The sequence below is a fragment of the Larimichthys crocea genome, chromosome XXI (assembly GCF_000972845.2).
Source record: "Larimichthys crocea isolate SSNF chromosome XXI, L_crocea_2.0, whole genome shotgun sequence".
NCBI classification, from domain to species: Eukaryota; Metazoa; Chordata; class Actinopteri; family Sciaenidae; genus Larimichthys; species Larimichthys crocea.
The window spans coordinates 11,568,739-11,586,474 of NC_040031.1; the positions used below are offsets into that span (position 1 = coordinate 11,568,739).

At 43.3% G+C, this 17,736-nt stretch overlaps 1 protein-coding gene across 1 annotated transcript in view; it reads right to left on the minus strand.

The window, feature by feature from the left end:
* kcnq1.2 (potassium voltage-gated channel, KQT-like subfamily, member 1.2) overlaps window positions 1–17,736 on the minus strand; it is a 161,189-nt gene that overhangs the window by 54,899 nt on the left and 88,554 nt on the right. The window contains exons 15-18 of the mRNA XM_019265789.2: window positions 6,532–6,607; window positions 5,443–5,537; window positions 3,253–3,293; window positions 1,303–1,364 (exon numbers count right to left, since the gene is read on the minus strand). Of these exons, the coding sequence (XP_019121334.2) occupies window positions 1,303–1,364; window positions 3,253–3,293; window positions 5,443–5,537; window positions 6,532–6,607 (274 nt within the window). The remainder of the gene's footprint in view (window positions 1–1,302; window positions 1,365–3,252; window positions 3,294–5,442; window positions 5,538–6,531; window positions 6,608–17,736) is intronic.

Consider the following 17,736-nt stretch of genomic DNA (forward strand, 5'->3'; position numbering starts at 1 on the left):
CAGAGCAAATGGGCCGTAACTCAATCACAGAGGGAGGTCTTCGGAGTCGAAATGTTCATTGGTTCAAGATCATTACTCCTTTCTCGGTAACAAAGAGGTCTGAGAGCGGTAAACGCATGCAAACATTAAAGCACATCAGTGTTGATGAGCGCACATGAGATGGGATGGTAAACACCAACGCAAAAAAGGAGGGGGGGAAATCCTGAGCCGGCTGACTTGAAAAGAAAAGAAGTGGTTAGCGGATGCATTGTTCCATTGTATAGGAGTTATTTTCATTTACCGTGAGATGTGAGAACAACTTGACTATAAGGTTAGTGTTTAATTTTAAACACCAGCTTTGGGCTTCAGCACGCAAACACATTTTTCCAAACCTTTTCCAAATCCGCAAAGATAATTTCACTTTCTAGTGATGCCACCAGTCAGACAAACAGACAACAGATGTAGCCACAGACCAAAACTAACAAACACATTTCATATCCTATAATTTGCACATGGAAAGACACAGAGACTGATAGACAGGAAGGCAGACGCATTCACACACACCAGTCCAACTGGTACAACCACCCCCAGAGGGGAAAATGTCTATCTTGGCAACGCACTCGCATCGGGGTTGGCATCACGCTGGCATCGAATTGTGCCTGTTGCTCTATGAGAGAGGACACGCCTAGTTACACCCGTGGGCTTCATAACACAGCTGTTGCCTATTGGTTATGCCTCACTGCATAAAGACTTTTCTCTTAAGCCCCCCTAGGGCTTCCAGTATTTCTAACATTCCCATATGGAAACATAAACATCCAAGAATTGTCGCCAGCCTACCTGGGACGACAGGAAGAAACAAGGGCGTGGCATGGGAAACCGTATCAGAATGAACCGGCCCAGAAAGTGAAGCATCAACGCAGCACTGAATAGATGCTGATCAGGTGGAGACAGAATGCAGGTGTGTGTGTGTGTGTGTGTGTGTGTGTGTGTGTGTGTGTGTTTACACTGGCACAAGATTTGACAGAGCTGAGCCACAACATGGTCACATCAAAACATACCACCACATGCATCCATCTGATAACACAGACACAAGCGTCACACTCAATGGCAATCATTCAGTCACACACACGCACACACACACACACACACACACACACACACACACACGACTCTTAGTCATGAAGACTAAAGGTAATCTAATCACTTTATCTCTGACTTACAGACAAAACACACACACACACACACACACACACACACACACACACACACACACACACACACACACACACACACACACACCCTGAGCAGCAGGAGTGTGCCTACCTTATCTTCTAGCCTGATCAGCCGTGCTCCAATTGTTGGGTATTCTTTATCTTCTCCTTTTCCTGGTGGATGAAAAACAGAGAGAGAGAGAGAGAGAGAGCAAAAAAAGAAAAGAAAAATGAAACATATATATCATATATATATATAAATATATCCACACACATGCAAACATTCAAATCTAATAATGATACATTTGTAGCGATGACAAGAATTTAGTTGTGATTTCTTGGTGGTAATCACGAGGGCACGAAAACAGATGCAGAAAAGTTGCATTTCGCCACACTCAATTAATGTACATTCACGCAACTTACAAACATAACATTATATTTAACAGCGAGAGCCCTGAAGGATGCATGACTCTTGGTCAAACCGCCCCCATTCATTTCATTTTCTGACACTTTTGTGGGCACGAGTCACCGTGGCAGTTTACAGTCCCCCCGCTGCAACGTATACAGTAAACGTCAGAAAGAGTTATGTAACCTTAAAAAACATGACTAAGCTCTATTCTTCAGAATCGGATCGAAAGTCGGGTATGCTGAGGTAAGCCTCTACTTAATCACTGGATCTACGTTAGCAACAGTGTATTTTCTGATTTCCCTTGAATATAACCATTCATTCATACTGTGTGTGTGTGTGTGTGTGTGTGTGAATATATGTAGTATAGCCTTGGAGAGTATGCAAAATTGTACAGGGCTGCAGAGTTGTTTTCCTAATTTAATCCCTTGTCTAACTGGTTAACGATGAAGTAGCCAAACAAAATATGTTTACAAAGCACCTGGGAACTGGACCAAAGGAAAAAGAGAGGGAGGAAAGGCAGGAAAGAGGGGAGGGGGCCGGGGGTCTGGTAATGCAAACTAGGGTCAAGAATGTTTAGATTCATATGTACACACACTGCAGTACACTTCAGTCATAATAAAGTGCGAATAAAACATTTCCAAATAATCAAATAACTCTTTATAACTTTATATCCTGATTAATTCACCTTTTTTTATTCCGCACGTTCAGTTTCTTGTTGACAATAAAGGTTTTTTTGGTTTTGTTTTGCCCTAACCAATCAGCGGCTCGTGATCTGTTTGACCCACTGACGTCATTTTTTTCAGTCGACACAGAAGCTGTGGTGACGTTTGCCAGGAGCAGTTAACGTTTTTCACACTGATGGAAGAAATATGTTACTCCAAGTGTTGGTATGTTGGTATCATAGATTTTTCTGCTGCTGTTTGCGTGAATGTAGCCACGTAGCTCGTAGGCTGCCCATTTTACTGTTTCAGTTGCAGTTTTTAACAAGAAACACGTTATCCCTGTTGAGGCTAAAAACCATTTCTTTAGAATTACTGAACACTTTATAATACAGCAGATGGCTGTCCAACATGATTGATGATGACTCTGTTTTCCTTGCTATTGTCACCAAGTGCTTGCTCATGGTAGGGCTTGTTGGGTCACTGTAAATAATGTTTATGAGTATTTTTTAGACCTGCTCTATATGGAAAATATCATGAGATAACTTGTGTTATTATTTGGTTTAATAATATGAAATATAGAAATAAAATGGTATTGATTTACAATCAACAATCAATAAATTAAATAGACTAAGCTATAATTCTGTACATAACTGTTGTATGTATTGTGTCATTAACAATTAACTGACTCAAAAATTAATTAAAAATTACATATCAACTGGATTACAGCAGATAATAACTGATTCATTTTCACTACAAATTGCATGCGTGCACAGTGAAGCAAACAGGGTGCACATGTTCCCAAATATAAAAACACACACTGTAAACATTCCCACATCCAAACAGAGACATATGCACATACATCAGTGACCTCTCTTTCTCTCATATTTAGTCTGGCGCAGATTGTGTACGTGTGAGGTATAAACACAGAGATGGAGCGAGGAGTGATGGCTGTCTGTCAGATTAAGACCGTTGTGTTTGCTGGGTATTTTACCTGGAAGAAACATTCCTGGCTTCCCCAGTGTCCCGTCCAGCCTGGAGAAAAAGACAGAAGAAATTAGGCCGGGAAAGGGCAAAAAAAACAAAAGAAACACTGGCCAGATGCAGAAGAGGAGATTCAGTTGAGTAAACAACACTTTATTCCAGCTCATGAACAATACAATAAAATAATATAAGCCAATTTATAGAGCCAGTACGATTAAACAGATGGCGTCAGCCATAGTATTTATATACTGCTGCTTTTGCGGAAAAACAAACAAACCCGCATGCAAGTTTTAAAGGGAGGAATAAATGAATAAATGCTGCGCTGTTAGTGAAATGTCAAGCTTTGAGAATAAACAATGAGACTCGCTCACATGGGGTGTTAGTCGTCTATAAGTCGACTACAGCAGGGGAAGCAGTTCGACATGCACCACATGCAAAGCATTCTCTCTTTTGCATTTATGTTGGTGACCCATTCGATGCAAAGCGGTCATTGCATGACTGCAGTGTTTTTGCAGTTTTGAGTCACATGTGGCTGTGTGCTGTGTTTTTGGATTTTCTGTTGAAGTTTTGGTGTTCAGTTGCAGATAAGAATGATAATGATAACAGGGCTGCCACAAACGATTATTTTGATAGTCGACTAATCACCGATTATTTTTTCGATTAGTCGACTAATTGGATCATGTGTAAATTGACTGTAAAACATACAGCTTATCGCACCAGCATGCAGCTGATCAGATCATTAGCCTTCAGCTCGAAGTATGAGCTAACCGAAAATAAAAACAATTAAGATGATAGCTCATTAACCCTTTAATAAGAGTCTTTTCAAGCCGACCCAGAGCCAGTCGCGGCACACCGCCGCTGGGGAGAGGTCCCACGAGGGGATCCTCCCGCACCATGCGGCCGTCCCTGACCCGCCGAGTTGAATCCCCTGGGCAGACTGCGCGTAAGTTGTGGAAAAATCGCGGTGATTGGTTAAAATTACCACACCGCCCTGAATTCACGGGGATTCACTGAAGTTGCAAATCGCAACATTGTGAATTCCTGGAGGGTCTGTGTTATGGTATCATTTACGGTACAGTCAGGCCTGACGCCGATTACCACTACTGAGCATGTGCGTAGGTGTGTGTGTGTATGTGACAGAAAGGCAGAGGAAGCTGCAGCCGCAGTTTCGAGAGAAAAGCAAAGTAAAAAAAACACCAAAAAAAAACGATGCGTCGACTACTAAATTAGTTGTCCACAATTTTGTTCGTCGACATAATCGTGACTAATCGACTAATCGTGGCAGCCCTTAAATGGATAATAATAATAAAATCATAATAATAATAATATACTAATCATAATAATAATACTAAATTGAAGCCGCTTAGACTTTTATAAGAAACGCTGGAGAATTTAGCAGAATTATGATTACAAAAGAGTATTACCCTCTACAATTGTTTGCATTGAAGCTTTACACCTCTCTAGTTTGGATTTACTGACACATCATGATGCCCTGCTGGTTTTAGAATTCCAGTAGATTACCATTGCTCAGCTGAATCTCTGCAAAACGTGTCACGAGGTCAAGGCGACGCACTTACATAAGTCTGACTCGGTTTATTACCTAATCGACCTCCTTCATGGGAGAGCGTCGTGCGGTTGGAGGAAAGAAAATTGCTTAAAAAAGCAGAGAGAATTGGCGGGGACGAGGACAAAAGGTTTGACTTCGGCGAGGGCTGGACTTCATTACGGCTCAACAAAGCATAACAAGGTGTAACAAATCAGAGAGCAGCGAGGCTCCTATCTGTCAGATGAACAGTAACAAACTGTGCTGCAGGAGTACGATCCAACTGATAAAAACTGTTGCAAAAGTCAGATGCAAAAATCACTGAAGGCTAAATTTGCAATGGAGCCAACACTCTACTCTAGTACTGTTGTCTTCATGACCCAGTTCGGTGGAGCTCGTTGTCAGTGCAGCTTAGGTAAAGGCAAACAGAAACACAAAACGTCTGAGCCAATGGAAAAAATGGTAAACCACAACATGACCAAATGAAGATTTAAGTTGACCTATTTTATTTCAAAATGAGATTATATGTTTTTGGTTTTCTTCCTTCTTGTTGTGATTATGAGTCGGTATCCAACATAAATTGTGAAGAAGAAAAAAAAAAAAGACAGACAGACAGTGAAGAAGAAAAGAGCGTGAATGAAAGTTCAGAGACGGCACCTTCTCTGCAGCTCCTTGATGCGGACCATCATGTTGAGGTGACCCTGGGAATATTGCTCGATCACGTCTCGCACATCGTAGGGCTTCCGCGCTTGCTGTGGATCAACACACACACACACACACACACACACAGGGAGGGACACAAAAGCCATTGTCAACCACAGCCTCTGTTGCTTGGTCCCCCGAAAACATCCCCAACCCCCTTGGGTGCAAAGGGTTCATTGTTAACTCATTGTGAATGTGTTTGTGTGTGTGTGTGTGTGTGTATGTGTGCGTGCACTGACAAGTGCATGGTCATGTAGAAAGCAATCGTGTTAAGGTCCTTTCACAGCTTTGTTTAGTGTGACGTGGATACAAGCGGCGTCAGAAAAGAACCCGCTGAACTCTTTAGGGTTTCCTTGGTATACACACCGAGTGTAGCCTCTGCAGCTGACATCACTTAGGCCGTAATTGAAAACATGTTCGACACTTGGAAATGCTACGAATATAGGAGCCGTTCTACGATAACATGTAGCATGAAAACGATGGCCAAAGTATTTCAAATATGATTATGTTTTTTTTTTTTTTTTAAACATAATTCTGCTGACGTTAATGCTCGAGGCTGTGTCCTGCTGTGTGTGTGTGTGTGTGTGTGTGTGTGTGAGTGCAGTACAGTACAGTAAGTGAATTCCTACTGTAGCCCCAGAGACAGGTTAGTAGATTTCCCATGATACTACGCCTGAACTGAAGTGAGCACAAAGAAGACATGCAGGTGCAGGTTTCAGGCATTTACACACACACACACACACACACACATATACATGCAGCTGATATATGCCCTTGGGGCTACCACCCCCCCCACCACCACCACCACCTCCTCATCCTGCATAACCACACACACACACACACACACACACACACACACACACACACACACACACACACACACACACACACACACTTGTCTCACTCCCTCTCTCATTCTCAATCTGTCTCCCTCTTTATCTCTCTATCTCGTCCCTCCTTTACTCTCCTCAACTCCACAGAATTTTTCTCCTCCACCTCCTCCTCCTCCTCCTCCGCCTCCGCCTCCTCCCTCCTTTTGCTTACCTGAAATTTCTTCCTGGCCACAAAGTACTGCATTCTGCGGAGGACTTTCACAGCTGATCTCTGTGCGTGGGACAACCTGTCACAGAAAAGGCAAAGACTTGATTTAGTCTGAGAGAAAAAAACAATGATGGTTAAGTCTACAGATGTTTCCTTGCTGTAAAATGTGAAGTGGCTTGTTTTGGACTGACTGAAGTTGTAAAAAAAAAAAGAAAGAGAGGGAGAGAGAAGAAAGGCTGCACGCTTCAAGCCCAGTTTAATTGGCTCTTGGTGCATTCAATGATCAACAATGTGTGCGGCAAACAGCAAAACACATGGGGCCCTGACAAGAAAGCACACACACACACACACACACACACACACACACACACACACAGGTATGCATATAACAAATACACATTTAACCTATGACTGTATGCGTCAAGACAGATGAATTCTGCTCTCTATCAGTGGTTGCCGTATCGGTCACGACTATGAATCTGCAACATTGTGCAAAGTGAAAGAAGAAAACCAGACTCAGTTTGCATTAAGAGGAGTCCCAAAACACGCGTCCCCTTGGCTCAAGGCAGCACATCTGTGTCAACACGAGGGAAAACCCACTGGTATGGAGCTAAACACTGAAACAGAAACCACTGGATGCAAACAACACACACACACACATACTTGCATACCATAGTGACTGTATGCACTTGTGTTTTTTTTTTTTTTAAAGGAGACACTGTGTGTGTGTGTGTGTGTGTGTGTGTGTGCCGTACACGGGTGCTCACGCGCTTCATTTGTCAGAAAATGCTCTAACATGTCCTCGGGAGTTCCATGTGTGACAGCCGCATGTTTGAATGATGTGTGCTATGAGTGAAAATGGACGGGAAAACACGGACTGAAAGTTCGTTGAGTGACTGAGGCGTGAGTGAAAAAACACAAATACTGAGACACACCACACACACACACACACACACACACACACACACACACACACACCAGTTAGTTCCAAGAAGAGATGGAACAAAAATATTTCATTCAAATAAATGCATGATAATTCCCCCCCCAATAAGTGAGAGTAAGCGGAGGTATAGTGATGAGTGGGTCAAGGGTTTTTTAAGGCCTTGACCTATTTCAAGAGCCAATCCACACCGCCTGACAGGAAAATATGCAAATACCGGGTACACACAACAGAGATTGTGTTGTTTTTAGAAACACGGGACACTGCAGACATAATGACAGATTTAACCACTTTTTAATGTTTTAATCTTAAGCACGCACACACACCAGATTCAGTCTAAGTGCATTTATAATTAACAATTTCAAAGTTGTCTGTGTTTCCAGGCACTTGGAATCTGACAGAAACTGTCATCAAACGTGGCAAACATTGGAAGACTGTTGTCATCGTCTGGTTGCGCTTGTGTGAAAAATCGTAAAAGAGAAATAAATCTCATGAGGCAGTCAGTTGGACTCGAAAGATCACAAAAGATCATGCGAGAAAGCTTTGCATTTGTGTCCAATACGGACCAGTCAGTGTCCCATGTGGATCTATTGGCGGCTACGTCGCCACAGGTGTGGTTAAACGTTAAGGTATGTGAAATTACTATTTGCTCAAAAACAACAGTGGCTGCTGCCGAAGAGGTTAGTGTCAGACGCTGCATAGAGGCGGCGTAAGATTTAAAATCGGGATGGAATGCAGTCTGTTTAAAGATTATATCTGCAAAAGCCCTCACGAAACGGCAAACAGTGGTCCAGGCATGACTCACTTCAGAAGCTAAAAAAAGCTCACACGCACCCGACTACACCAACTGATTTAAAACGACTTATAACAAAGGAGAAAAGTTGAATTCTAGTGGCATAAAGGTCAGAAGAATGGCTTTATTTTTACCTACATAAGTCATATTCATTCATCTTAGCATCACTTCATAGTTTTCCCTTGGTCATGCATGCTCTACCTGCAGCGGTTCTATGCCCCACCGGTGGGGCACGCCCCTCAGTTTGAAAACCACAACACTACAGGGCAGGTCATTCGCTCAGACTGGCCTCAAATCGGGAACAGGATTGTTGAATGACCCTTACATACCTTGGTGGGCGGCAGTAGCTCAGTCCATAGGGACTTGGCTTGGGAACCGGAGAGTGGCCGGTTCAAGTCCTGCATGGACCAAAAATATGAAAGGTGGACTGGTAGCTGGAGAGGTGCCAGTTCACTGCCGAGGTGCCCTTGAGCAAGTCACCAATCCCCTGCAACCGCTCGCTGGGCGCTCTGCAGGGGGGCTGCCCATCTCTCCACATTTGCATGTCTATGCCCTTGTACTACATGTGTGTCTGGGTTAAAATGCATGTCAAAATAAAGTAGAGTGCAAAAAGAATTTCCCCATTGAGTGATTAATAAAGTATATCTTCTTATTAAAGTACTATTACAGACTTAACGCTTACACAGAGTGAGATGAAGCATAAAGACTTCAGAGAGTATTTAAATTAAAAATAGACATTAAAAAAACAGATTCTGTCTGCTGGGTGTGCAGGACTCGCTCCCCTCCATTTCTCTACCTGTCTTCTGTTTAATGTACAGTATGTCTGCAGAGACAGGTGACCTTTTAACCATCTGTTGGTATCAGACACATCAAAGTTAAGCTGGTAAGCTGCGGGATGGTGTGTGTGTGTGTGTGTGTGTGTGTGTGCCAGCAGTGTGTTTGCTGAGAAGGCGGATTAGCAGCAAGCTGACGTCACTGGATTCTTGCTGGAGAGATCCAAAGAGAGATGGCAGAAATGAAAAGGGGAGCGGAAAAGAAACAATCAGACGCGAGGGGAAAAAAAAAAAAAATTATTAATCAAATTTGAATCGTTTCCTCACTTCCTACAGACTTGTGTGAAGTGTGTGTGAAGTGTGTGTTCACCGTGCGCGCGAATGTAGTTTCATCAAACAACCCTCAAACAGAAAAAGTGAATGACTCCATTCTTGGGTCAGAGCCTGTGCTTTTGTAGGTAAAAGGTTATGTGTGTGTGTCTGTACAAAAAAAACAACCCCCAAAAAAAATAACCTCCTTATCATAGCACACACACCCTTGACACACACAAAAACACACACACACACACACCCTCCCCAAACAAGCGTCTTTGTGGAGTCAACAAGCCGCTCTGAGGTCTTAATTAGGCGGAGGGACGACAAAAGGACTTAACAGACAGACAATGCGCTGACATGGGACCATAAAACATGGACATCAAAGGCCGTCGTGGCTGCTGTCTTTTTTCCTGCCCTCCGTGCGAGGACTGCCCGGGCTATAGGAGGAAATGCACACAAACAATACCAAAAACATAAAGAGCATGAGGCCCTGTTTTGTTAAAAAAAAAGGAAAAAAAAGCGTACCCCCCACCACCACCACCACCTCCTCCTCGCCCTCCATCGTGGATGGAGGAGAAGGATGTGTTTTCTTTCCGCCTCTTTTCTGTGCGACTCGGAAAAAGGTTCGAGCATAATTGGGAAAGAAAACACATGTAGGAAACAAAAAACATGTGCGGTTTTGATCGCTGTACAACTGTACCCCCGCTCCCTTCTTTGCCCTCCTCCCGTTTCCTGCGTTTGACACAAATGCGCACACATGTTCATTGGGTAAGTGTGATAAAAGAATAACACCAAGCCTTTTTTTGCCCCCCTCCTCCTTTACACCCCTCCACTCCATTAAATATCTGGCACGCACAAACTGAAGGAATGTTATTCCCACATCTCTCCGCTGATGCTGCCCTTCAAACACTTGCGCCGGCTCTGACTCGGCTTCTTACTCATCTCCTTCGACCCCCTCCCCGTCTCTCATTTCTCTTCTTGGTGTTTATTTTTCATCTTGTGCAGAAGATTTGACACACAGTGTATCCTGGGGACTCCTCTTGAGTCAGCAAAGCTCAGATCTCACCCACGACGACTTCAATATATTTTCCCCATTGTCCCGCTCTGTATGATTCATTCTCTTTTGGAAAGGGTGATTGTGTGTCTGTTTTAAAAAAAAAAAATTCTGTTACGGATTAAACGCCGACTCCCAGCTCTTCTCAACGGACGTGCTATTCTTTATTAGGTCAACTGTAGAAGTCATGTACAAGCTGTAATTGCCTGGAGTCGTGAACTTGCCTTGTCCCTCTCTTGAAAAGCTGTGACAGATTTAGCCCCATGGCCTCCCCTGGACCCTTCTCACTTAATAAGTTTTCCCTTCTTTTTTTTTTTTCACTTTACAGATGGTCACTTTGGAGATCTTGGAGTTGTCAACGGCAACTCCGGCCTCGCCTCCCCCCCCAACTCCCTCGGCTCTTTCTTTGGCAGGGGACCGTCAAATATCCTGTGCTTCCATGGTGCGCTGCAATAACCTCTGAGTCAGTCAGGAGAAAGCAGCCTCAGACATCAATGTGCTATGGTCAGGACCCAGCAAGACTGCTGGCCTGTGTGTGTGTATATATATATGTGTGTGTGTGTGTGTATGAGATAAGCTTTATGGCTGGTGCTTTGGTCCATCAAAGAGATGGACTCCTCAAAAACAGACATCCTTTATCATATCTTTGGGGGATAAGATGACTACATTCTTTTCGAGAATGTTTGATCTGAAAGTGATGGCATGCCGTGGTGGTTAAGACTTATAAAGGCGCAATGCTTGGACACTACATGGTAACAACCAAGTTTCCCCGTTCAGTGAGAGGTTTTTACATGAATGGGCTTCGACACAAGGAATGCTGCCATGTTGGTTCTCCTGTAAGGGTTTGTCTAGTGGGTACCAAAGATAACAAAGATCACCTATGCTGTGTTTCTATGGAGCCAACGAGACAATCGAAGTGCTCTGGAGCTCTTTGAGTTCCCTGAAGAACCTTGCCATCTTTCAAAACCAAACTGAATGCAAACGAGAGTTATTTAAGTCACGATTGCAGCACTTTTGGTATTATGTTTAAAGATCCTTTTAAAGGGTCTTTAGAGTACTGATTACTGGTTCTTTTTGTAACAATGTGACAGTTTGATAATGGCTGCTATATGCCTACGCTACTGACTAACCTGTGTATAAATGACTGTTGTGGTGCCGTATCTAATTGTAAACCGAAGTTTTTCTACAACTACTTTGTAGAGAGAGCAATTAGTAATGTGATGATAATGTATATAAAGTAACAGAATGACTTTTTTTAAAAGTAATTTATCAAATGTTGCATTTAAATTCAACATTTTATCATAATTTTCACCTTGAATGAACTCGGCGACAAATACTTTTTATACAAAACTCTGGGAGGGCCAATAGGTAAAAAGTTCCTTGCAGATCTGCAAATATTCCCCCATGGTACCTTTATTTTTTTAAAGGTGTATGTTTCTGCTCTTAGACAACTCTGACTTTCTCTTTTTCTCACACATCCTGAAAGACTCAACTGCATCACAAGCAGCTGGTTAAATATGGCTTCTGATACAATAGTCCCCCCCCGCCTCCGCCTCCGCTCCCTGTGTGTCTGCTCCGGTTGTTTTCATGTCCCCACCAGATCAATAGACACTGATCAAGACACGCTGGAGACAAAAGCAGCGACCGAACCACATCAAAGCCCAGTGCCCATTAAGAGCTGATGACAAAGAGAGAACAGAGGGAGCAAGCCACGTTTGATGTGTGTGGCCACAGACAGACAGACAGACAGACAGACAGACAGACAGACAGACAGATACTGTAGGTTCGCTATCACCCGCATTGCCTCCTGCATTTCTATCACAAACACACTGCACACTGTGAGAGCTGGATGTTTTTCGGTCTACATGCATGCTTTCATTTGCCTCACGCATTCTTTTTCACACGCTGTAGCTTCATATACTTGGGTTTGACCTCATTAGATCCAACGTTGACGTGTGCAAAGTATCTCTGTATGGTCTAATCGCATATATACACAGATACACTGTCACCGCATACATCTAGAGAGATGTTCAACATCCTGGTGACCTCGAGTCCCACCCATGTTTAATGTTAATGAGCCCGAGCCTCACAACCTGTCATTATTTGAAGAGAACAAAGACAGACGGCGGCGCTTTCCCACCAACGCGGAGAGAGAAGATTGGAGAGGAGTGCACATCTAACAAGTAGACTAATGACTGGTGAACTCTTCCTGACACGACTCTAACTGCCAAATTAACTAAAGATTTGGGCGAGGAGGTTTCCAGTTAAGACAGCTGAGAAAATGAAAAAGTACAGCCGTGGGAAAAAAAAGAAAAGAACGCTTTTCACTGGGGTATGAAGACCACAAGGAGCTAAGATGTGTGAAATATAGACAAAAAAATATAATTTAAGGATTGTGATGGTTTCCACGGGTTCTTACATGAAATGTAGTTGTTTTTTCTACACTTTAAATATTCATTTATACACTCCTACAGTCGATGTGCTTAAGATATGCACTTCCTATTCCTGCCGTCAAACTGGGAGCAGCAAAAGAGTTTAGGAAAGTGGCTACCTCATAGACATGACCAGACTAATTCAGGTTCTGAGGCTTAATGTTCCAGGCCTAAGGTGTAGCCTCAAGTGAAGGACGCGGTTGTAACTATTCTTCAAAGTGAGTCTAATTAGAGAGTCGGACAGTTTCGGGGTTAATGACCCCCTCTTTGGTGCCAGACCTAGTCTAAGTGTTGTAGCCTAAGGTGGGTCAGTAATGTTGGCGTGCATGTTTAGTGAGCGTATCGGGGTATACGTTTTCTTTTTATTTTGTCTCATAAAGGACGTTTTGTGTCTAGCCAATGGGAACGTCCGTTATTTGGCTGGTCGACCAGTGAGCATTAAAGCCTCGCTCATCTGTTAGCATAGCTATAAACTCTAATCCTGGTTTCAGGCCACCGTCAAAACATCCTCATCCATTGTTTCTCCTGCTTGAACTCTGGCATATCTTAACACACATCACCACTGGCTGACTTTTGAACTATTTGGGATAAGCCCATTTCCCAGCAATACGTGTCGGCTTCCCTGAAAAGTAACAATATTCTCTCCACTTTACCATCTCTTTTTTATATATATGATACATCCAGTGAGTGTTGTAAACCCTCCGCCCCTGTTTGCTCATTGCACATTTTCAAGCCGTGTCAGTTTTAAGCTCCCATGAATCAGCTGCGGTCGAGACGCCTAACATTTGAATGTGAAATATTATATAACTACTTGTTAAGAGCATTACTTTAGCCTCTTTAATTTCATTTCTGACCCTAGTGTGTGCGAGATTATCCCACTTTGGCTCGGTCCAGAGTGACCAAGGGGGGCCGCATGCACCGGCAGTATCCAGTATGCCTGAAAGCAAGCAGGCACAGATATACATACCGATGCATTAACATCCGACGCTGACAATTCCTCCCTGTTTGGACCAACATTCTTAAGGTTCAGTGTGTTTGTATGTATTGTGGGTATGCGCGTGCACGTTACGAAGACAGGGAGGCGATTGGGTTTCTCCAGTTTGGGGGGACGGGGGGACGGGGGGAGGTGAGGTGGCGAAGAAGGATTTATAATTCATGGCCTAATAGGATTTGTTGCTGTTTAGCAGGATTAGGCATGTTAGAGAAAGAATCTATTTATTGCTGCCAGTCGGGGGGTCCCCCCTCGCCTGGATGGGGTGGGGACTTTTTTTTTGGAGGGGTGGGTAGCGGTGAGGTGAGGTTGGGTCGGGATTGGGGGGGGGTTTACACACTGGATTCTTGAATTTCTCCAATCATTTTCCGAGGATAACCCCTGGCACGGAGGCCCCCAAGCCGACCCCCCCCCACTCCTCTCAGCTCTTTGTCCCACAACATCAACCATTTTTTTTGGATTAAATTAAACTGGCTGTTCTTCTTTCATAGCTCTCTGATAATCCAAGCGCATGAGCACGACAAGTCGTCGGTCATGCCAACACACACGGCTGTTCATCTTTTTTTTGTCTGTCTGTGTGTGTATATGTGTGTGTGTGTCCAAGGACAATTAGCACCACCACGCCCTTGCCCCCTGCTGGAGGTGGCAGTCACAGACCTGCCTGCCGTTCAGCCTGGCTTAACCCCGGTTATGGACCCAGCAGGAGGACAGAGAAGAAGAAGAGAAGGGAGAGCGAGGAAGAAGAGAAGGAGAGAAAGGAAGAGATGGAGGGTGACCTGTGGGCCTTTTTTAGCTAAGGGGCTTCCCCCTTTTCATAAGCCAATCGGTTTAGATTATAAAACCTTGTTCCTTTTCAAAAGAGCATTATTCTTTCATTCATGGGTGGTTGGCGCTACAGTCGGGGGCTGACTGACATTAAAGGCTGCTGTTTAATTAGGCCTTTCCAGCTTTTTTTTGTTCCTGCTTTTAAGCTACGGGACGCCTGGTTGACCTCCCTAACGGCCAACGCCGATTGCTGTATGTCTGTTTGTGTGTGAGAGGAAGCATAAAGAAAGCATTTTTCATCCTCCGTCAGTTTGTGCAGCCTCTCGGTCAATATCCTAAGGAAGCATATACAGTTAAACTCTAGCTCGGTGCTTTCATCTCAGCGCCTTTTGAGTCCATTTCGAGCAGAGGAGAGAGGGATAGAGCCGAGACGACGTCTGGCCAAACACAACGCTGCGAGCTACTTTTCAAAATATGGGGAGGAAATTAGTGGGCACAGATCGGCTAATGAACAACCAGATCGCTCTGTTTATCCCTGGTTTAGTTTGGTTTTTCATTTCACAGCGATTAAAGATTAGAGGCAAGCTAATAAAAACAACAAAATAGTATTATGTCCAGCAAATGCATTCCTCTGAGACGAAGTTTAAATATCTGGGAGTTCCCAGATATTTAAACTTCCCCAATTTCAGCCCGCTTAGTCGACAATAAAATAATATTTTACTAAAATAGAGTGATGGAAATAAAACAGAGAGAGAGAGATGAAGGAGCAGTAATGGTGACAGTAGTAGGTCGTAGTGGAGAGGAGGGATTTATGGCAGCAGATGAGGCTGAGAACGTCTTTGCAGACTTGCTTTAATAGCTTCCGTTCCTGGTCCACCGTACAATTAGCACCCTGCCTCTGTCTCCAGGTCTGTCCCTGCCTTGGACGGTAATTACACGAGCAGTCCAAACACACAGGCAGACAGACAGAGAGACGGGAGAGCTGAGAAAAGCAGAACGGGCTTGTATCACTGGCACTACTTACTTCATAACCCTCCACTAGTGATATATGATTATAATCACATGGTTTGCTGAGTCTTTTCAGAATCATTTTCAGATTATCCAATCGTACAACCAGAAGGTAGCAGGAGCAGATTAGAGTGTCTATTACCAGGCCCGCAGACTTCACAGGACTCAGCTTACATCACAGAAATGAGTACTTGGGACTTCACTAAAGACGTGATGTCTGTGAAACTTGATTTACTCGAGACTTCACTGCCAAAAGACCTAATGAGATGTGAGACTTCAAAAGCAAGACACGCAAGTCTACAATATAAAATAAACAAGAAACAGCAGGCGGGGCCAAACAAAGACAGAAAAAAAACACTTTGAATAATAATTTCTGTCTGATCATGTCTGGTTTAGCCACATTTACTTCCATTATCTAGTTATTTATGAAAAATAAAATGACACCATCTCCTCCTTTATTGGGATCTGCCGGACACATGACGCTGCTGGACACAAGATGTCTCCTGCGAGTGATTCAAGGGTCAGTATGACACTTGTGTAGGTTGCTTAGTGGCTTCCAAAGTAAGTGAGTGCAGAGAAACTTTCCCCCTTCTGCAGATGAACGTGAACTGATCCATCATTCTGCATGGTAAAGGTCAAACATCGCAGTGCAGGAGCAAAAGGTAAAAGGCGTTTTTGAGTGGAGGGAGTCTGTATACTGAGACAAACTGGTCTCAATAAGCTGCGATTTAACAGTTTGACTTGTAATTTTCTCATGAAGACCTGAGACTTGACTTTGGCAAAGTTATATTCTAAATTTGAATTTGACTATTTGCTGTTACAGTGGCTCCCTATTCCCCATGGGCATTGTTAAATAGTAACAAAATACGTACATTAACCCAACCTGGTCAACAGTCAAGGGTCACTCTTAAGTTTTTGGTAGGATAAGCCGAGTGCAGTGTGGTGTCGCGTGACTGGAACAAATGCATGTCCGTATCAGTTCTTGTTTATGCGCATAGAGAACAAGTGAACATTACATTATATATTTTTTTAAAAAGGCCTAGCTACGGGCTATGATCCCACCTCTTTGGAGTGTGTGAGCAGTCCAGGTCAGGAACTGCTTCTTTGCTTTGCTGCTATAGTGGGATCAGATGACTGTACACTGAGAGTTCACGGGCCCAGGAGGAGGTGGAAAGATGATCAGAGGGCTCGGTGGGTGCAGCAAGGTCTACGATTGGTCAAATTGACCCTCCTAATGTTCTCCGGTGAGATGAGAAGTGAGAGGGAAGGAAATTATGGGCCTGTATCACTGCTCTTAAGCTCCTCGAAAAAATTATACGCTTTTTTTCTTTTTGCATCAGCACTGTTTTACGTGTCATTTAAATGCTGTCAGACAGCTGTTTCCACTGCATTTGAATTATGTTTGAGTCACTGGGGCCGCACGGATATCGTACAGTAAAACCTGGAGATGTCATTTCAGGATTTTTGAGTCAGCATGTTTGATTTAAACTGTTTTCTGTGTCGTGCGAATATGATGTAAATGGGATTGTAACACAACTTTCAAACCCATCGCTTGCATTACATGTCTGTATTTCCAAAGGTTTTTAATCGCTTGAACATTGTTTAAAACATAGTTCCTGGTTTTGGTTTGAAGTCCATTTGAGTAATATCTGTGTTATTTTTCCAAGTTCTACACCGGAGAGCAGTAAGATTGGGGCCGAAATTGAGATTGTTCTCCAAAAGACATGAAATTTAATTTGAGTGGGAGAACCAACAATAGGCAGAACATTTTGGGACAACGTCGAAAAACAAGAGCGGCTGCCAACAGAACACGGTGAACTGAGTGAGTGTCCAATTTAAAAGCCCAGAAGGTAAAACTAAAGTCCAAATATATATATATATATATATATATATATATGTCCTATAATAGAATAATAAGTTAAAGTAATAATATGTCAAATAATCCTGCAGACTTAAGTCAATTGAGTCTAAACTTTGGGCCAAATGTTAGTGCACAGATACAGACACAGAGAATCATGCACAATTTGTTGTAACTGATGTAATATTACCGTAATATAACAACATTGACCTAATAACACAACGCGGTCTGCAAGCCAGGGAAATGAATATGATGAAAAATGATTTCCAATGCTACTCC